This window comes from Corvus kubaryi, unplaced genomic scaffold (assembly GCF_017639235.1).
Source record: "Corvus kubaryi isolate FWS band 111438036 unplaced genomic scaffold, C.kubaryi_AGA036_p1.0 37308, whole genome shotgun sequence".
In the NCBI taxonomy this organism is placed as follows: Eukaryota; Metazoa; Chordata; class Aves; order Passeriformes; family Corvidae; genus Corvus; species Corvus kubaryi.
Genome location: NW_024581096.1, coordinates 14,235,233 through 14,257,197, shown reverse-complemented (window position 1 = coordinate 14,257,197; position 21,965 = coordinate 14,235,233). Strand labels below are relative to the sequence as shown.

General features: G+C 40.4%; 1 protein-coding gene across 7 annotated transcripts in view; it reads left to right on the top strand.

Annotated features, from left to right (window-relative positions):
* UNC13B (unc-13 homolog B) overlaps window positions 1-21,965 on the top strand; it is a 206,048-nt gene that overhangs the window by 120,280 nt on the left and 63,803 nt on the right. For 5 of the 7 annotated variants that reach the window (XM_042028646.1, XM_042028644.1, XM_042028642.1 and 2 more), the window contains 6 exons: window positions 741-787; window positions 5,075-5,153; window positions 6,874-6,948; window positions 7,599-7,818; window positions 15,702-15,929; window positions 16,236-16,377. In XM_042028646.1, coding sequence (XP_041884580.1) covers window positions 741-787; window positions 5,075-5,153; window positions 6,874-6,948; window positions 7,599-7,818; window positions 15,702-15,929; window positions 16,236-16,377 — 791 coding nt within the window. Of the gene's footprint in view, window positions 1-740; window positions 788-5,074; window positions 5,154-5,922; window positions 5,929-6,873; window positions 6,949-7,598; window positions 7,819-15,701; window positions 15,930-16,235; window positions 16,378-21,965 lie in introns of all 7 variants that reach the window. The other 2 variants (XM_042028645.1, XM_042028643.1) reach the window with 1 other exon arrangement.

Genomic DNA, 21,965 nt, shown 5'->3' with positions numbered 1-21,965 from the left:
GTGTTCAGGTACTTATCACTTCTAATTAGTCCACTGAAGATCTGCAGAGAAACAGAACATCACTCTATGAAGGCACTCCTAATAGGAACATAAGAACATGGTTTGAATTCCTAAATATGAATCCCCACATTTGCAGTCTGTTGTGTTTTCCATCACACCATGAGATCCCAGTTGACCTGCAGGTGGTGGCCCTTGTTTCATGCCTGTTGGAAATGAAATACTTTCAAATAAATGGGTGACTCTGTAATAGGACCTCTCTGCTTAGGGGACTAAAGAGTCTTTGCATTTGGGCACGAGCAAAACTCCCAAGTGTTCATACAGAGGTTCGTGTTACTCTGTCATTTGTGCATTTCATACAAGGGCTTTCAATTTATAACATCTTCATTATGACAACATTCGTGTTAAGCAGTGACCTGTAGTAAGAGGAGCTCTCCAATAACTCGTTGGAGTTTGAAAAAAATGAAACGTTTGTCTTCAAGACTGCCTTTTGAATGAGAAGTTGCACTGAACAGGCTCTTCAGGTTCCAGTCCTAGCTGTTCAATGAAATTGCATAGTCTGTCTGTGTCTGTATGACTTATCCTGGCATCTTGGTCACTGGAGGTGCTTGAGTGAGTTTCTGTATGCATTTGCCTGCATGCAGTGTGGTCTATTACCCTTTCCACAGAATATAATACAAATACTTTTTCTGGTGTTCCTGGAAAGTAATTTCATGTTGTTCTTTTCTCTTCCCCCACTTCAGGGCCAAGATGAGGCTGATCCATCGAAACCACCCTGGCTCAAAGGAGGGTAAGTGGTATTTTGAGACCTTTTATCCCTGTATTTATGATTACAGTGTACTTCACAGGTGTGCAGTTCAGTCCAAGTAAAAATAGCATTTCTGATGTTTCTAATGAAGTAATCAAGTGGCCAGACTTCACTGAGGGCCAGGCTGCTGCTATATTTCAGTCTCTTCTTAAGCAGCTGTAGGTGGACAGCTCTTCCGGACCTGTGGTTAAGAACAAGGCTATAGTTGCAATGTATAATCTGTAATGTGTTGGTGGCAAGTGCTTATGGCAGCCGTATTAAATAATTGCTACTGAGTACCTCAGAGTGGTCTGGATGAAATCTTCTCTTTTGGATCAGTCATTGGTGGCAGCAGAGGGGGGGAAGAGAAGCTCTGAAAGTGCTGTGTCTTTTGCTCTTAGAAGAAGAAGATAGGTTTGGGGAAGTCTTCTGTATTTTAAATGATTCCTTGTAGTAGCTAAAACTGCCCTAACTCTAGAAGTTATTGCAATTTGTATTTTTAAAGCAGTGCTCCTCATGCCTGTTTTGCACAGATGAGAGTGATTCTTGTGAATGAGTCGTGCATTCTCTTCACAACACACTACTTGCAGCAAATGAAGCAGACAAATTCTGACTGTAATTTCGGCATGACACTCCGTGATAATAGGTGCCACCACGGCAGCTTCCCTGAGATCCTCTGGCAGGAAAAAGGCAGTGACACATTTTACAGGTTATGTGCCTGGTACCACGATCAGGATGATTTGGTTTGGTGGTGGGGCACCCATGAGGAGCTATCAGTCAGCAGCAGCAAGATTTGCCCTGAAATCTTGGCTAGAGATTTGCTTGCTACGTGCTTAAGTTAATTCTCATACTATTGAAGGAAGCTTCCCTAATAAAACATGAAGTTAAATTGGAAGCTTCGGTATATGGCTGTCTGCTTTTGGAGTCATTGTTCTGTGGTGTTGATGTTCCCTCGAAGCATCACCTGTGGATGCCTGGAGCTGCCTAGCAACCCCCTGCTTTTCCCAAGGACCCTGGGACTTAGCGAGCGGGCTGCTGGAGAACTGGCAATTTGCAGGAGCAGGACACAGTGATTTATTGTAACTATAAACAGCACCTTCCTTTAACAAGGAGACAATGTACTCAGTTTATTGGTTCATGCACACAAAATGATTTCTTAGTCTGAAAGGTGGATACACCTACAGTCCTGAAATACTTAAATACGTGTTATGTCGATTTGAGGCATTGTTTGCTCTAGTCTGTAATTTTTTTTTTTTCCTCTCTGCAAGATATAACTAAACAGTCTGGCTAATGTAGTTTTGACAAAAGTTTGTCATACTCACTGTATCCCCTGTGCAAGGGATTCCCAGAGAAGGTGGTTGTGGGTGGTAAACCTTTAATTCCACCCTTAGCCATATTTTGGCTTATTAGCTTCGAAGTATATGAAAGCATTTATGTTTGGAGTTGTTCTTTTAATGTGAAGATTAGAGCTGTGTTTCTTCGAAGGAAGTAGTCGTCCTCTGTCATTGCAAATCACCTTAGCTTTCTTAGATTGTCAAGATCTAATGGAGGCTTCTGTGTGATACAACTTGTATTAAAAGAAGAATACATGCTTCAAGCAATTTTCATTAATAGTATAAGGCAACAGTAGCTCCCTGTCTGTAATCATGGATTTTGGAGAGATCACTTTAAAAAAAAAAGGTACAATTGGTATTATGGATCAGTCTCTGGGTGTAGTATTTGTATTTTTTATTTATTAGTGCAAATCATCTTCTCATACAGAAATGCTATTCACTCCTCCATACAGCTCTCCATAATAATGCTATAAATATTACATCCACTGCAGAGGAGAGTTACCTTATTACATAGAAAGCCACACTGTGCATATTTGAGGCACTGTCAATTCTTCTCTCTGTGCAAACACAGTAATTTTATTAAACGAGGTAGTAGTTGTGCTTGAATAAAGAGGCTGAGGTAGCTGAAAACACAACACTTTAGAAAACTGGGAATTGTTGTTGAATTTTTTTAAAATTAATATTAACAAGCTAAAAGCAGGTCATCTGGGTGTATAACTATGTAGGTACTAGGACACCTTTCTTCAGTGATGAATACAAGCACCTTTCAAATATGTTTGTCATCCTGGCTTACCACTGGTTCTCTCATAAACCTCAATCTATCAAAAGTATTTTGCAACAAATCAAGTTGTAACTAGACATGTTTCTCAAACACAATCATTTATATAGGCTCATCTTGAATTTATAAAGCATGCAATTTTTATGTTCTTTTTCTTTCCTGGGAAATGTCAGAGTACCACAGTTTCCTTTCAATTAAATTAGAGAAAAAGTACTTTGAAATCATGTAGGAAAAGACTGTTAGCAGGAGCATTGACTCTGGAACTTTTCTTGTTCATTTACTTGATCATTTTGTTGCATCTTTTCAGGTTGTAGTCTCTCCCTTTCTATTTTGTATATGCTTTCATAATTCAAGTGATTCACACAAATCTTATCAGTAAACTGTGTTGTAGTGTAAGTAATCCTGGGATTCTTTGCATCATCTGAGTAGTCTGCCATGACACCTATTTTACCCCAAAACAGTACCACCAGTATCAGAAAGGTTTTATAACATAAGGGCAGCAGACAAATCTGGGAATATAAATGTATTTATTTCTTGATGTGGGTGAGTTTTTTCTATAATAAGGAGGGATTTTTGCAGTGTGACTTGGTCAAAAAGTTTTTCTGGAGTTCTCTGTTCGGAATGGTGATAGCCTCTGGTAAAAAACACAGTGTGGCCTCACTGTGAGGATTTCCAGTGATGGAAAACTGCACTGTTGGAAAACTGCGAAGCTGACATGGCTCTTGCAGTTACACCTTCCCACCAGGCTTGTTCAGCCAGCAGCAGCTGTCAGCTCAGCCATGGCTCGGACACGTCACCCTCCTACGCCCCGTCAAAAAAGCCAATTTTACTATTACAATTCTGTCACATGTTTCTGTAATAATGGACTGTTTTCCTCTTTGGCACAGCCTTGTGCTAGGCTGTGTTGTGACATCCTTGTCCATCCTCAAGCTGTAGTATAGGTTTGGTCACGTTGGACGTTTTATTGTTTGTTTTTTTTACATTTGGCTATATTTAAGGGGGCTTGAGTAGGCCCTGCTTTCTGATGGTTTTAGATTGCCTTTTGTCATTTATCAACCCCACAATTTTTCGTGGCATATGCAAATTTGTAGTGGCAGTTTGATTTCCTAGATTGTTTTGAAAGGTAGGTCCACGTGTGGTTTTTATGGCTGTAGGAACAGTTTGTCCCATACTCCTTTTTCCTGTAATGTTCCTGCAAAGCATTTTGACAGGGTATGTTGTACCAAATCAACAAAATACCCAGGTTGAAATTGCCAGCCAGTTTATCAAATGCCAAAATGTGTTAGGCAGAGTGGTAGGGAGTGAAGGCAAATTGCTAAGGATGGAGAGGCAGTCTCTGTAATCAAGAAAAAGGCCTCGGGAACCATATTCCTAATGTTAGCAAGACCTGAGGGCAGAGTGGAGATGGGCAAGGTGAGAGAGACACTGAGAGGTGCTGTGGATTTTGCCTGCTGGACTGGGTGTTTGTTGCAGGGAGGAAGCCACAGCAGAGAGGTGTATGCTCAGTTTCCAGCTTTAGGAAACAGCATTATCTAAAGTCCTTAGAAATGAATGCATTTACTGAGGGCCTTTAAGCTGGATTAACAGACTTTCCTCAAGTACAGGGTTACATCCATGTGATGTTGCCAGTGAGTGGCGGGATCCAGGTATAATTATCCAGCCTGGTCTCGTCAGGAGGGAAGCAGGTTATAGTGTTTTATTTCATCAGGCTGTGACTGTTGCTAGGGTAATGGCCTTTTTGCTCCATTGTCACTTCTGCCAGCAAATGCCATCTCTTGTGTGTACAGGTCTACATGGCTTGAAATGCTGAGTACCGTGAATAGTCTCTTTTATAGAATTAAAAATAATATATTTTTTCCTTCGATATAAGGTTTTTCCTAGTAATTATATGGACCTCAAGGGCCAGTATTAAGTGTGTTCTAGACTTGAATCAGAAGATGGGTAGCAGCATCCTGCCCCTGGGCTGATCCTCTTTGAGTGCTCCCTCCTAGCCACCAACGCCAGGCAGAAATGTCTGGATTGTTGTGTGTGAAGATAAACACTTAATTGTTTTTAGCATTAACTTTACACTTTCTTAAGTATAATCTTCTGGCTGTTTTTCTTCCTGCAGTAAAGCATCTCCTTCTTCACCCCTCTCAACCCTAAATTAATAATTTTTTTTCCCTCCTGAATTTCCAGGCCTGCTGGTGGCCTCTATGGCATCGATAGCATGCCTGATCTACGCAAAAAAAAGCCAATTCCACTTGTCAGTGATCTGGTAAGAGATTTGTTTGTTTCTCTTCTGCCACACAGCATTTATGCGGCTGGCTTTACTTTTTGAATACATGGGCACATTCACTGTCACTTCAAGCATTTTGTTAAATTAATTCTTACGCTAAAGAGTTAGGAATAGTGCTTGAAAAATCTCAGTGAGAATGAGTTTTTGGTTTTGTAGACAATTTCAATCATTTGACAGAAACAGGGTATTTTTCATGTTCTTTATCCTTTTTATTCTACACAAAATATTTGATTGTTTTTAGGCCTGCATCATTTTTAAATGTTTTGCTAAAAATCACATAGTTTAGGGGAAGTTATAATGTCCATGTGAGGTTTGGCAGCTTACCAGAAGATTGGAATTACAGAGGATAGATAAACGAGCATATGTGCTTGGATTTTAAAATATATTTGCAATATTGCCAGTAGACTTCTGCACTGAAGGAAGCATGAGAACCAAGTGAGTAATGAGGACAACTTTCATATGCTTGTATGAGATGGTGAAATGAGGCTTCTGCAGGACAAATGGTTTTCTGTTGGCTGTATTCAGTACGCGTAGTGATTTCATACTTGAGAGAAATGCTGTAACAGCTGAAAGACCGAAGTTACTATATCCTGTAATTCATGTGAAAAGATGCATACAATTTTGTCTGCCAGCTTATGCATGGGCAGCTTGGTATGTGTCTAGCTAACTGCTTGTATCTTAAATCTTTGCAATAATGGCATTAACTTGTGTTACTTCCCTTGAATGCATTCATTCTCTCTCTTCACAGGCCATGGTAAGTCGAGGTGAAGACTATCCATCAAGTCTTCCCCAGAAAAAAAAAAAATCCCTTACTTACCTTATTTCCCCCTTTACTTCTTTGCTTTTTGTTTTGAATCTGCACTATTGCAGTGAATGCATATCCAGCACTCTGTCCTGCTCCATCACTGTTGGAATGAACTTTTTCAGTCTCTGTTGAAACAGCATAAAGCAGAACATAAATGGTACAAAACTGATAGAGTTGGATGATTTCATAGCAAATGCTGCTACCTTTAAAGACCCTTCTCTGCCTTCATGTTACTGGAGTGGCTGCAGAAATTCCTTGTATGCCACTGTGAGGTGCTGCAAAGACCACTGCCCTGTGCTGTCCACAACTGCAGAGCAGTGTTGGCATGGTGTGAAAGGCAGTTCTTTGAGGGGAAAATGTAGTTCATTGTGTTCAGTGATGGCTGATGAATGTGATACACTGTCACATTCAAACCTCTGCTCCCAACTCACTCCCCTTTCTTTTATCCTTGTTACTTGCAACTCTTTACTGTCACATTTTGGGGTGTTTTATGTGTTGTAAAGCTGATGAAGTAATCTCCTTTTGGATATAAGTGGAGTTCGATATAGAAAAGTGAGTCTGTTGTAGTCACCTTAGACAGTAGAAGAGTTACTGTTGCTACCGTAATGTAGAAGTGGAGATGGGAACCCAGGTTTTCATTTCTTTCAGAGAAACAGATAGAAATTTCCTAGAGTGAGACTGGTTATGGACAGATGGAAATAAGTTGGAGACCTTTCAGGGTATTCATTTGACTCCTCTGAGATATGAGCAGTCATTTTTAAGAAACCAATTTAAATGCAGTAGATGGTTGGTTTAGTGTCAGGCGTGACAGGGTCCCTTTGCTCACATCTCTGGACGTAATGCCATTGCACTTGTAAATATTGGTGGTGAGTAAAAAATTTTTTTCCTCCCTAGTCACTGGTTCAGTCCCGAAAAGCTGGAATTACCTCAGCAATGGCCACTAGAACATCTCTCAAAGATGAAGAGCTGGTAAGTAGGAGGGTTGCTTGGCTTCTCTTAATTCTTAGTAAGCAAATTAAACAGATTTGGCTCTCTGAGGTGCAGAGCCAGCTTCACAGATGTCTAGAAATATAGATGCAAAGCTTCCTGTATCATTTGTTTATAGACACTAAACACGTAAAAATAATATATAATGTATCAATATAATTCTGAAAAATGTAGAAACACAGAATCACAGAATATCAGAATCACAGTTGGAAAGGCACCCATCAGGATCACTGAGTTCAACTCCTGGTCCTGCACAGGACACCCCAGGAGTCACATCATCTGCTTGATGCCATTGTCCAAACTCTTCTTGATCTCAGTAATCCTACCATTTCTGTCTGTGCTATCTGCCATAAGGGACAATGTGTGAAACTTGTTTTATTCAAGATATTTCCCACTCACAAACATTAATTGTTGTCTTCCGATTTTTTAAATGACTAGGGAGACGTTTTTGGAAGGCAAGGGGCTGTGTGTCCTCTGATACAGCATGTAAATACCTGATAGGTTTGTCCACCTCAAATGTGTAGCTTTATTGCACTGGTCATGCCTTTTCCTGTAAAACTCTTGTGTCAACCAGCAAAAATAGGCTCAGTCACCTTCCTGGATGTTGGTTTACATGTGCTCTTGCCTTTCAGAAATCTCATGTCTATAAGAAGACCTTGCAAGCCTTAATTTACCCCATCTCTTGTACTACCCCACACAACTTCGAAGTGTGGACAGCCACAACTCCTACCTACTGCTACGAATGTGAGGGGCTGCTGTGGGGCATCGCACGGCAGGGAATGCGCTGCGGGGAGTGCGGGGTCAAGTGCCACGAGAAGTGCCAAGACTTGCTCAACGCTGACTGCCTGCAGAGTGAGTAGTGGCCAGTGGAGTGTGGCTGTTCCAGAAATAGTTGCCAGAGCCTTCCTAGATGTATTGTTGATATCTAAGGGATCAGTGAAGCTGCAGTGATTAAAGTGACTGTGTGTTTTCTGAAAAGGTGCCTTTGGGCTAAACCTGCCCCCTATGGGCGCAGACAACTCCACTGATGCAGAAGAACTTTGCAGCATTGTGCTTGATGTCCTTTAAAAGAAGGTTTAATTCTTGACTTTTTCACATCCGTTTGTTGGTTTTCATTGATTTTTTGTTTGTTGGTTGGGTTTTTTTGTTTTGTTTGCTCTCTTTGTAGTCAGCTCAGGTTGTGTATTTGCCAACATATCCTGCATTGAAGCATGGGTTGGGTGAAGAGAGTATGAGGCTGAATATTCTGACATTTGTTCTGTCCCTCCTGTCCTGTATTGCAGTCAGATTGCTTGTTCCAACCATCAGTCTGTGCCACTGTTTAAAGCTTTTTAAAGCAACACTAGGTTCCTGCTTAGGGAATAGAGTCCCTGGATTTACCTTGGATTATCTGTACCAACAGCAGCTAGGGAAGGCATTTTGTCTTTTCAACAGTAGGCCTCCTTGGCTGAATCACTTTAGAGACCTAGAAGTGAGTTAGCAGAGATGGTGAGTCACATACAAAGGTGTTGTTCGAGTATATGGGCAGTATTTCGTCTTCCTGCTAACACTTCTGATTATTTTGTTGAGGTTTTTTTCTGCAGTGTAAAAGACTAAGTCATCTCATCAAGGAACTCTGTGACTTTGGAGAATAAATGACACCTTACACAAACTGTGGAGAAGTTTAAAAGGAATTTGATTAAAAGGGGGAAAAAAAGAGCAAAAAGTATTCATTTAGGCATCTGCCTTGGTCCAGTTATTTTTATTTGCTTGTAAAACCATTTCTTAATTTGGTCTCACATTTATATTCCTGCTTGAGAGTAAACTATCGGAGTCTAAATGGAATATAAATTTCTTCCATGTGTGTTAAATTTTGCGTAGGAAGGTGGGGCTGTTTCTGTTCCCTCTTACTTTTCTTGTCATTGTGACTCGATGGACTAAGTCTAAGGAATCAGAAAAGTTTGTGAAGTATGAACAGACCTATTGCAGGTTCCTGTCAGCAATTACAGGAATATAAAAAGTTAAATCTTGTGTCTGCCTTAGGCTGCGGTTGTTCAGGATAGCCAGGCTGATTTGGCAAGGGATACCAACAGGGAGTCATAGGTAATCTGTTTTTTCTTACTGCTTTTCTTAACACCCCAAATGGATATTGTTTATACTTGTATTTTTGATGTGTGCAGGTCTTCAATTTGTCATAGTTAGATCTAGGGCTGTTTGCAATGGCTTATTTGTAAGACACATCTATCTGATCCTGGCCAAACACCTCTGTCCCTCATGTGCTTAGTGGTTCCAGATTTGTCTTTGAGGGTTGGGAGGTGAGTTTATAGCGTTTGAATTGTTGCATCATTGGCACTTTGGCTTTGTTGGGACTTTTTTGTGACTAAGCAAAGAACTGTGATGTTGCATTTGGTCCAGGAGAACGTAGTTCGGTCATAGCTGAGTTTTCTGTCACAGTCTGATGCACGGGGTCAGTTCCTGAGAATAACTTTTTTATTTCTGGAGTTCACCAGAACTCTCTGCTAACTGGTAATTTTCAGCATTTGAGGTGAACAGTTGTGCATCCAAGCTTGATTCAGATGCATACCCCTGATGCTGTAATGTTGCAAGGGAGTTGTGATGTCTCAGTGAGGGGGAAATCTGTGGAGAGCAGAGGAAGACTAGGTTTACACTAGCAGCAGACGGGGAACAGGCACAAAGCTGTTGTACAGAGCAGTGGTCCTGAAATTGAAAACAATAGGGAAAAACCTCTATATTAAAGAAATAGCTAATGACTAAGAGGAAATATGTTCTTGCAGAGGAGGGCTGTCGCTATCCATGTTCAAAAAGGGAGACTTCAGATGGGAATGAGTACTGGAGAGAGTTCAATAGTAATGGGAAAAATATGAGAATGTCTCGAGAGAGGATGATAGGAGATTGTTATCTTTCAAAAGAGAGGCTTGGCAGTCTGGAACAGGAGGACAGGAATCATGCCGGTTCAAAAAAATACAAACAGCTGTACTAGGTCTGTCCTAACAGACTGTTTCTAAAGGGATGCTGTGTAGCCCAAGGCAGAGGTGTAAGGCACATGCATATAGTTCACCTGCTATGACTCTGGCTTACTCTTACAGCTTACAGATATCCATGGCTTAAAGCCTTTCTGGGCAGCAGTAGATACTGTTTCATAGCTGGCAGCGGTGGCTCTGTGAATTGGTTTAATCCTTGTTTGAACCTGTTTATGCTTGCACCATATTGGAGAAGAGGGAGATAAGCAACAGGGAGAAAGATGATCTTTTCAAGCTTACTGTTTACAAAAGAGAAAATGGGCTGGAGTTGCTGTGAGAAAATTAAAGGTGGAAGTAGAAGACAACTTCAGTGATTCAGACTCCCTGAGAGCAGGGAGTCTCTGGAGCTGAGACTCCAAAGAATAACCATGGAGGAAGGTTTTCTTATCTCCAGTTGTAATTGCATAATCTTATGCAGTGGGCTGTGGGATGTGATGATGGCAATACTATGTGTTTTTCCATAGAAGAAACAACTGGAAATTACTTTTCATATATGGCAAAGCATTAAGTAAGAACTTGTTGTTTTATTCAGGGGCTGCAGATGTTTTCACATTTTCTTTCAAAATGTAAACTCAGGGTACTTTGTCATGCAGAATTACAGAAACAGAGAGAAAACAACTGGGATTACACCAGGCTTAAAATTAGTGTGAAGCATGTAGAAAGGTAAAACCCAACCAAACAAAAATTTTACTTACTGAGTTACTTGTAAGCTGTCCAGAATCAAGGAAGATAGACTGTGTGCATGATTTGCAGGGTTACCCACTATAAATCTGGAAGGTATCATTAGCTGGGGTGGAGATGTAGAGGAAACTGAAGATGGTAATTGAAAAGACAGAGAAAACAGAGAATAGTCCTGGGAGATGGAGAAGGGGGTGAATGGGCCTCTAGCATGGGAAAATAATTATCAATACTAGAAATGTATTGAAAGGCAATTTCAGGCAACTGTGTTCTTTGCTTCGGTTTGTTCATGCTAAAATCCTTCTAACTGGAATCCATCAAGCCGGAGGAAAATGGAGAAGTTTAATTTCTTTTTATACGTATGTTTGAAGAACATAATCTGTGGTTGAGGAATGAGAAACAGGGTGTCTGGGGGACAAACAACAGTTTAGAGATCCCATAAATTCAACACTGAACTTTCTTGTATACTGAACTCAGTACGGATTTTTTCTTAACAGAAGCTTTATTGTTGCTGTCGGCAAAAAACCCAAAACATTCTCAGGACATATCTTCACTTAGGTCTATTTAGGACTTCCAGAAAATGTTACAATGGCGTAAAATGAATTTTCAGACCGGTAACAAATACAATTCTATTGATTATACCTTGATGCCTCAGGATATATATTCACTTGAATCTGTGTAAGTCTTCCAGAAAACATTGCGTTGGAGTAAAATGAATTTTCAGACTGGTCACAAATACTTTCCCATTGCTTACGCCTTAAAATTTTGGTAGACACCTGGGGTTTTATTCCTTAGAATCAGAATGTGCTGTTTATCCATCTTCTGTTCTTCATACCTTTCTGGGGAAAATAATTGTCCAAGTCTTTTAGAATTAAGTTTGGTTATCTCTTCTGAGGGTATTTGTCTTTGTCTCTGTGTTTTTAAGAAACTTATTATCTGATACACTCAACAAATTTACCACCAGTATGGGACTGCACTAGTGAAATACTCAAATTCAACAATGCTTTGTTGCAATTTGAATCAAAACCCATTTGCAGACTGCTTCAGCAGGGTTATTCCATGAATTGGTGGTGTCTGAAGTGCAGTAAACTGGAATCAGTTGTAGTATGTGCACTGCAGCCTCCTGGTTTATAGTACTGTAGGTACTTATGATGCCTTTTCCTGGTTTTAAAAGCAAGAGTCATACACAGTTAGAAGGGGAAAAGGGATTTTACCTTGGTATTTATTTTAAGGATCCTTAGGTGCACACATCCAGGTCATATGCACAGAAATGCACCCCACAGTGCATCTGGTATATACAGAAGATCTGGTATAACATTATAGGTTTTACTAATCAGCAGATCTATCAAAGATTCCCCAATGAGAGACTCAAGTGAGCCCCCCTCCCCAAGGAGCCTTCCCCTGGATGGTTCTATCTTGGTTTACAGAATGTGTTCTGGAGAGGACCCTGGGGTCTGGGGCACACTGATCCCTACCTATGAAGCTTCTAAAATGTTTAGTCTCTCAGCTTGACAAACAAGTCCAAGAATGTAGGCAAAAAGCACTAAGAATACAGAGGTTGTAAAAGGGTATAACAGGGGTATAAAGTAAAAAGCAAAAAATCTTCATGGCATCACTTAGAAGTTATTATTCTGATGATAGAGCACTTACCTTTTTATCATAAGCTCATAAATACTTGCTCAAGGGACAGTACTCTCTTTTTAGCTGACTGCTGTTCTTGGTTGTAGTAGAAATCTCTGCTGAATGGGTACCTTTCCTTTCTTACTTGACTGAGAGTGGACAGAGGATGTTCTTTAACATCCCCATGGCACACAAAGCTTTTGGAAACTGAGCTTTTATCTCTTGCCTTGAGCATTGGTGTAGTACTAAGTAAATTACAGTGGGCTTAGCAATTCTGGTATCAAAGAAAGAGTAAATCTGGGGATGGATGTGTAGGAGACCAAGGAACAAATGCAGAGAAGTAATTACCAAGAGGGTGGAAGGGAAGGACATTATGTGAGCCAGAGCCTAGTAAAAGGCCTGCACAGTTGAGGGCTAGCCTTTTTGTTCAAAGCATTTTGACTTGGGACTGTGAGGCAGTTGTGTTTGTTGCTTTTTGGATGAGAAACTTGCATGTGTTGTACTCTGAGTTCAGAGGCTACAGTCCTGAGACCGAGTCAGTGAGTGGGGTGCTAGTCAGACCAATTAAGTCAAGTACTAACCATCTTGGCTTCTGAGTTGAATGATAGTTAAGACACTATGGTGATGAATAGTTGTTTGCTCCCAGAGTCCTATGTAGGAAAATATTTGCACAGAAGGAAGAAGGATACCTTTATTTGAAACTTGAATATCTATTTTAAGTTTCAGGAATATATAATTTCTAAGCATTATCCGCCTACTGAACAGCTGCCTTCTATCCTGACAGTGTTGCTTTCTTGAATTCTTCTTCTTAAAGCATGGAATAACAGCACTGGTGGTGTACTAATAGCTGTTATCAGTACAATTCCCAATATAGATACATTTGCTTTCTGTTTCCAGTCATAAATTGACTAATAATTCAGTCCTAGAGAGGAAGAAAGAAAGCCCAGAACCTGTACACATTACTTGTGCCTTTCTATTGCCATTCACAGGACTTGAAAAGCTGATGCACTCATCAAAAACCTCTTTGCAGCTTGAAGAAACACAATCCCAGTCCAAGAGCAGGAAAAGCACCCTCTGTCATTCAGTATAACAATATGTTTTGTGTTTAAAACACCTACATCATAGTTAATTAGTCCCCCAATGGTTGTTTTGGAAACCCTTTTGGTTTTGTACCAAGAAGCAGGTGTCAAATTTAAGAAAGAGTGTGTTGTTGAGACAGCAGAATAGACATTGTCTGTTCTTTGTTAGTCTGTACTGTTAAATAAGGTGTCTATCTGATACTGGCTTTTGCCCTGCAGTTCGGGCGCAATCTCTGCAGGGAGAGAGGAATGTTTTCCAGGGAAGGAATAATGGAGCTACCTGGGCAAATTACCTGGGCAGAGTGGGGAAGCAGCGTGGATACAGGTGGGGGGTTTCCTCTGGAGTCACAAGGCAGAGCCAAGCCTTGGAGGTGACTGGAGAGCTCTAGGGGTCTAGGGGTCAGGGTGCCCTGGACTGCTGCTAGGCTTGTAGAGGGATAAATCAAGGTCTCTGGAGGTTGTGGGGATGTTAAACATGTTTTAATTAGAATTCCTCCATTTGTCCAAATTTGCATTCTAAAGCCTCATTTGATCCTCCTGCAATGCTTGCATTAAGGAGAGATTTAATTTGGTTCTTAATTTCCTTAAAGTCAGAAAGGTCAGGGCAGAGTTGGTTTCTTTGGATCATGACAGATTTCAGAATTCCAGCTAGGAAAGGCAAATTGTTCAGTTTGGCCTTTCCCAATTCCCCAGTAACTTTCTGTAGTTCTGCATATATAGTATAGAGTCCGTCTCCATCCCCAGGAGACCTGGTTCTGTTAAAGCTGAATAGCACTTCTTTTCTGAAGTTCAAAGCATAGCCCCGGGTATCATTTCAGTTTCATATTCCTTTAATAAATGTTAGGTGCATCACTGGTGAGTAGAAACAGCAGGGACTGTGTAACTAATTCCAGTATTTTTGATTTTATTTCATCTTAAGCCAACAGCAGGAAATTCTGGGGCATGTACTTTTTATTGTACTAAATGAAATACTGATAAATATCAAGCCTCTAGCAAGAAAAATGAAAAAATACTCAGGTAATGTAAAATTATGGCTTGTTTTACACCCAGGTCCTTAACAATATGCCTTGGTATGTAGTGTCCTTAATGAACTTCTGACAGTCTATTGCAAATTGGTTTTATTCTCTTTGGTTATGTACTGCTGGGCTCCTGTGTGTGTGTGTGTGTGTGTTCATAGAGTTTTTTCATATTTAGTCACTACTTGTTGAAGCAGTTTTGTATGCAAAACTGTAATTCCTTATACCAGAGGTGCTTCAGATATCATATTTGCCCACTTCTGGAAGAAAACAGTTTCATGTATCTTTGTGGTTGATGGCTCCCTTTGCACACACCTTGCACCTGCTTTAATACATATTTTTAAGGTAATTTAATATTTGGTGAATACCTGAATGAGGACCTTTTTTTCTAGGACCGAGCTTACTTTAATTAAACTATCCTGGAGAAGTAAAACAAACAAAAGCATATTACATTAAACAGAAAGGTTATGATTGAATGTGTTCACAGGACTTTTGTACTGGTTTAACTTAATCTGATTTAAGATCATAATTTGAAATTGCTGCAGACTCTGTATGGTGAGACTGTGTGCAATCCTGAGTTCCTGCTTTTCATTTCACACCTGACTTACCTGCCCTATTAGCTCACATTGGTGCTTTTATTGATGCATGTCTCACATGTGACACAGTCGTCAGTTTCTAAATTTTGGCAGTAAAAATGACTGTCAGAATTGAGTAGGAAGTATTTGGTTGTGGGAGTAGTCTTATCTCATAATTACATGAATTTTGAAATTTTATAAGAGATAAGCAAGCGACCAGAAGCTTCTCTTTTTTCGGATGCAGTTGACTAGCTGTGCAGTTATAGACTCTACTCTCAGTTACAGACTCTGCTACAAACTTCTGCTCTTCTGTGGTGTTGAAGTGCAGCACTGAGATAAGCTCGTAGGTACTATTTGTAATGGAGGTCCTATGTCCTCTTCATAGCACTTGCCCAAGCAAAGATTTATTTATTCGTAGCAAGGATATGAGAGCAGAGGGCATGCTTATGCTGCTGTTAATTTAAGAACCTCATTCCTGGGTGTTCCTCAGCTGTAACGACATTAAATCAATCTGTTATTAGGAGGGCAATCTGATCCTATATTATAGAGGAACTATCCCCTCTGCGTCCAAATGGTCCAAGTTCTCTGTGTATGTTGAAGTAGCGGGGACTGAGTGTAAAAGTCAGTATCAGGAGCCACCATGTGAAGGGTAACTTGTAGCTTTGATCCCCCTGTCCAAATTCAGTGAGACATGATTTTTTGTGTGTGTTTGTTTCTGATGAGCATGGTGTATTTTCTGGTGCACAGGAGCAGCGGAGAAGAGCTCAAAGCATGGAGCTGAAGACCGGACCCAGAATTTCATCATGGCCATGAAGGATCGCATGAAAATCCGGGAGCGGAACAAGCCTGAGATCTTTGACTTGATCAGAGATGTGTTTTGTGAGAGCAAAATGACACACGCTCAGCAAATGAAGACAGTGAAACAGAGCGTGCTTGATGGTACCTCAAAATGGTCAGCAAAGATCACAATCACAGGTGAGTAGGAGAGTTGTGGGTTCTCCTGGCCTCACTTGGGAGCCTCAAGTAAGAGAGCTGGTGTGAAATTAGAACAGAGAGGAAGGGCTTCTCTGACATCTGTGTCTTTCTGCTGAGTGCACATACAGGTAGCAGGTGGAGATGCCCCTTGCAGGCACTGTGGTGCACCTTGAGCTGAGACTCATCAGAAATGCTCTCATGGGTGATATTCCTGTTTCTCTGGCCATTATGAGCTGCTGCTTCATGTGGTGGTCAGACACACTGTCTTGTTCCAGGGTGATGGTAACCCTTCTCTTTTCCTTTCAGTGGTGTGTGCTCAGGGTCTGCAGGCCAAAGACAAGACTGGGTCCAGTGATCCATACGTGACTGTTCAAGTGGGTAAAACAAAGAAGAGGACAAAAACAATCTTTGGGAATCTGAACCCTGTATGGGAAGAGAAGTTTTACTTGTAAGTGCTCTGACAAGGATTTTTAGCCCCATGTCACCTGTTTGTATGATTTGTGCTTTGACAGCTGTGTCTTCTCTCTCAGTATGCGTTCCCACATCACCTGTAATCTGGGATGGTTCTATTTTTGCTCAGCATTGTGTGTGTGTGGAGGGTTGACATCTTTAACAATGTAGGTAGTGCATACATAGTTATCCCATCTGTCTTCCTTGTGTATATACAAATCATCTGTTTTATGAATACTCTTATAGTGATGTTCCTAGAGAATGCTAAAGAGAAAGGAAAATATTTAAATCGCAGCTATTGTTCCTGGCTAAAAAAATTCCTTGTAATATGAGAGTAAAATTTGTTAAAAGACTAAGGAAACTTCTGTGACCTATTTCTTGGATCTGCTGCTAGTGTTTGGCAACCAAATTTAAGGTAATTAGTTGTCAGTTGTCTGTGACACAGGCAGCCTCTTCTTTCAGTTTTGGAAAATCAATGTAACAATAACTCAAAGGAGTTATTGTTGCAAATGGGAGCTTTCAAGGTGACCAATGTATTGATGTCTGAATTGAAAACAAAGACTGGAGGCACAATTCCTTGGATAACAGCTACACTGAAAATGTACTGTTCCATCCTGCTTTTATTGAATAAGCAAACAGTACCCTCAATTTGTCATTGAAGATGTTATAAACCAAAATGGAGACATGAAATCCAACACGTGTTTTCTGAAGATTCTGGGTGCTCTCATTCAACATCAACAATTTTTATTTCTTTCAATGTGTAAGGTCTTCCATCTCTTTCCTTCCTTTCTTTTCCTCCCTGCTCTTTCCTAAACTGCTTGTCGAGAGCTCTGTCTGCAACGTGCAATATGTTTGTGTTTTAAAATCAGGTTTATATCAGTCCAGCTTTGTCTTTACAATGTACAGTACAAACAAAATTATTTTTAAGCAGTTTTGAGCTACTCATTAACGTCAGAAAAATCTTACTGCTATTTTGAGCGAGTGAGCCCTTGGCTTTATTCTTAGTTTAATCCAAGGTAACATTGCTGCTTGGTAAGTAGTAAGAATGCTTAGGTGCCTGTTATTTGGATAACTGTAGTTACAATAGGAGCAAATCTGTGTGGGAGCCTTAAGGACCTTGATTTACCATGCCAAGTAGTTACCATGGTATTTGCAGTGTGCTCCCTTCTAATTTTAGGAGCTTCAACAAATACTCTGTTTAAAGATAGATAGCAGAGTGTGATAAATGTCACAGTTTTAACGGTGACACTGTTTAGACTTAATCGCCATGTCTGTGATTCAGCAGATAGCATGCTCTTGGGCATTAGAGTTGATGCTACTTTCTGTCTTGCCTGTGGTGGTTCCCTTCATTGTCTTGCAATAGCAGGAGATGAAGGGAATGAGCACAGTGTCCACACTGATGTCTGGAGAGCATTCAATACTGGAATCAGTGTGTTGTTTCATTAGTAGATGTCAAAGCTCACCTTCTGCTGGATGAGGAGAGAGTCATTTACAAGTTTTTCTTGTAACTGTTTTTCTACACACCCATGTTTCTATTTTGCATTTATGGATCTTTTTGCAGCTTACAGCTCTTTAAGTTCTAAAATTTTCTACCCCATAATCAAATGGAAATTTAAATCAACACATTCAGGCCCAAAATACCTGTTACATACCAGGCTTTTTTAGAAGAGATTGTCAGGTCAATCAAGAGATTGCCAAATTTTAAAGGGTTCGATGGGGAGGTGTCTCTGATTCTTAGAATGAGGTTAATTTCTTGTAGTGAGAGAAAGGTGTGCTGGTAGTTACTGAAAGCCTTGCAGTAGACATATGAAAGCTTTGGTGTTCAAAATGGTTAATTCAAAAGGAGCAAGATGTGTAAGTAGAGAGGTCAGGTCAGTTACTAATGTGTATGTCAGCAGTGCTGTTTCTTTTCTGTTTGGCTTGGTGGACTTGTTTGTAGCTGATGTTCATTATATGCCTAGTGCCTTTCATATGATCACAATTCCAGTATCTTTTCAAAGGTTGAATTTAGAGCCAGAAATCTATGTGCATCAGTCATTAGAATTATAACACTGTTATTATAATCCGTGGCATGAATGAAGCACACTTTGTACAGATGAGTGATATAACTCTTTCTACAAGCTCAGTAAAGTTTATTAAAGCAGCCTAAATAAGTTGAAAAATTTTTAAGGCTCTGGTATCCTCTTTTAAATAGGGGGGTTTGTGCTTATTTACGGTGATGGGTAGAAAAGTATATAAACTTAAATATCTCCCCCTAAAAATGCCTTTGTTCTTTTCCATATATTTTCAGAAAAAAAATAGTGTGGTAGGTTTGACCCAATTCTAAAGTCCAGATTTAGAATCATATTTTAGAAAAGGCAAGGTTGAAAATGCTCTGGGTTTCCATTCTAAGTGTTATTTAGGTCGTTACTAGCCTGTGTAACTGTAGGCATCTGCTTAGATTAATCATGAGTTCTTGCAGTGTTTTCATGTTGCCTGAGCAAGTGATTTGCAGGCTGTTTCTTTCTGAGAATTATCTCTTTGTATATTTACATCTATAGCTTTAGGAAATACGTTGTTATGGAGAGATATTTGTATATTGCATCAGAGTTTGAAGACCTTTGAAAGCATAAGGTGTTGATTTTTCTGCTCTGTTCAAAGTGTTGTAGGCTCAATGCAGATTTTGCATATATGAGGCTTGGCAGCAGGAAGCTTGGTGGGGGACTCCAGCCACTGCTGCAACACAAGCATGTTCTGTGAGCGTGCACTAAGGAAACCCTGCTTTGCTTGGGTTTACATCCCCTTCCCTCACGCAGTAAATGCCAATATCTTTCCTCTAGTTATGATAAGCAGGCTTACAGATCTCCTTCTCCATTTGCCATTTACTTTTCTCCCCTTGTGCCCTCAGCTCTCTTCCCTTGCCCTTAGCTCTGGCTGGACAGAAGGCAGCATTTGTCCTGCCTACAGTTGGATTCCGACTTGTCTGTAGTGGTTGGTACATGAGAGCCAGCTGGCTCCAGGCTTTCCAGGGACAGCAGTTGGTATGGGTTTCTCTTCTCCATCTAGCTGTTATTTTTTCACAAAACCTGTTGGAATGTAGATGCTTTCATAACAAGTCTGCATAACTCTCATTTCCTTACGAAGCAGTCCAGTAATATTAGAAGGAATCTATTTTTGCCATATTCAGTGCAATTAGAACAAGACAGTAATTCCCCTTTTCAACATGTTTTAGATTGTCAGTGGAAATTACAGGATTCCTGGAATCTTTTTTTTCTGTAAAGGCTGAAGCTAAGCATGCATTTGCATGGGTTACAATACCAGACAGTGCTTAGGAGGATAAACCTGACCACAGGGCAATTTCAGTTTTAAAGGGAGAGCTCTGGGGTTGTTTGGAGGTTGCTTGTCCATATCTTTTATTCAGAGAATGCCATGCCCACTAAATATTATTGGATTCAAACAGGGCACTGCTGTTCTTCCTGGCACAGGTGCAAAATTACTTGTTCATTTTACAGTAATGTCCCCTTGAAGTTGTATGGTCTGAGTACAGCTATGTCTTGAAGCTTTGAACGGTGAGTGTGAAATAATTGCCTGGAACGGATTACATTGTCTCTGAACAGGTTGCAAGAGACATGTTTATTTTTTCTCACTTCAGAAGAATAATGGAGTTAAAATGAATGCAGGGCCTCCTGCTAGCAGATAGCCAGTATTTTACTGGGACATGCGGAGCCCATATGATATACATACCTGTTAATCCTTTGGGAATGGCGCTGCTGCTCAGCTATCCAGAGGCTAGTTACCCAAACACTTCTATTTGGTTCTGCAGTTTTCCTTTCAGCTGCTGAGCGTGTTGTCAAGCTCAACATCTTTCTGTTGTCTCTGTGATTATATGTACTGTTCCAGAGCTGTATTTTAGGCTTCCCCTTCTGAGATCACTGTATTTATAACCACTGTAACTCTTCCCCCCTCAGACTCCCTTCACTGTGTGGCAGGGGCCATCCAGTTTGTCTTGCTTTCTTTAATATCCAGGTACTGCAGATACTGAAACTGGCACTCTGATAAAGTCTCACTTTTTTCCCTGCTCAGTTACCAGTGTGAGACTTAAATCTGAATGCAGACCTGATGCCTTGTGGAAAGCATCTGGTGGAAAGCCGAGTTAATGTAGCTGGGGATGTAAAATGCAGAATCACTTTATCTGCTCTTTGTAGTTAGAAGGGCTGCACCATTAATTTGTCAGTTGGTGTTGTAACATTGGGTAACAGCAAATGATTGTACTTGTTCTCCTAGGAAAAGAGCTTCATGCTAGTAAGAACAGAAAACTCATTTCTTTATTCTTAGACAGCAACAGCAGGCTCTCCGGGCATATTATTGTGCTGTCATGCTTAACTTGTAAGGTACTGAGGATTTTCCTTCGTTCTCTTTCCACTCTGATTTTGCCTTCAGTGTTTTCTCCACTGTCCCTTTTTCTCCCTAAAAGAGGAGTCTTGTCATTGTTTAAAAATGAGCCTCTTCTGAGAAGTTTCTTGCGTTCCATTCCCACTGCAGTTGGCCACAACTGAGCTGCCAATTGGACCCTGCAATGTTATGACACTTCATTTGAATCAGATTTGAATCCTCCTGCTTTTTCAGCTACATCATTTCCCAAAACAACCCTTTTTTCTGCTCCCTCTCTGTATGTTGTTGCAACTTTTTACTGGGCTTTCTCATACTGGTTGCTACAACTACTCCTTCCTTTCTCATTTTCCAGAAAATCACTCTTTTTTTTTAGGCTTTGCTCCTCAGAAGCAGAGCTGTCCTCCTAAAATGATCACATGTCCTGAAGTCTTGCTGATCTGTTCTCTCCTTCTCATTTTCCCACCTCCTTTACTCTCATCCATTATTTCTGCAAGCAGCTGTGCACTCTCTTTCTTTCTCTTTCTCTACCATTGTTTGAAATATTCCCTGCACTGGACTCTGGAACTTTACAGGCCACTCTTGAGAACTGTGTCGGCAGAAAGGAAACTGCTCACAGAATATGGACATACAGACATTCACTAGACTCTTTGAACCATAAATATTTTTTAGTATCAAAATACAATGAAACTACTCAATTCTGGGCTTGACTGACCTACTTTAAAATCTGCAAAATGTTGTTTCTTCCTCTGGTCTTTTACTTTCATTGTATGTTCTTGCTTAAATCTACATGATGTGTTTCGTCTTTATTATCCTGTCAGCTCTGCAGGGCAAAATTAGCAAATCCAGCACGAATGTTGTTGGGGTTTTTGTTTCTCTGTATGAATTGGTTCAGAGCTAGTGTTCTGGTCATTTTTAGACGCTTCTCCTTTTTCTTTCTCTCCACATTTGGAGCAGACAAGGCACAGGCAATGTCCTTTTCCAGACCCCTGACATCATCCAAGCCCATCTGGCCCAGTCTTTACAGATCAGCAGAGATCTCAGAACTAAGAATCACTTCCTACAATTTTTTTGCAGAAGTTGGAGCTAGATTAGAGGGATACAAATTGCTAACTTCATTGTGGGAGGAACTACAGTGTAAATTCAACAGTTGCTTGTTCTGTTTAGCCACCAATATACTAATTACCGTGTGTGTGGGCATGTCACTGTGTGAGCAGA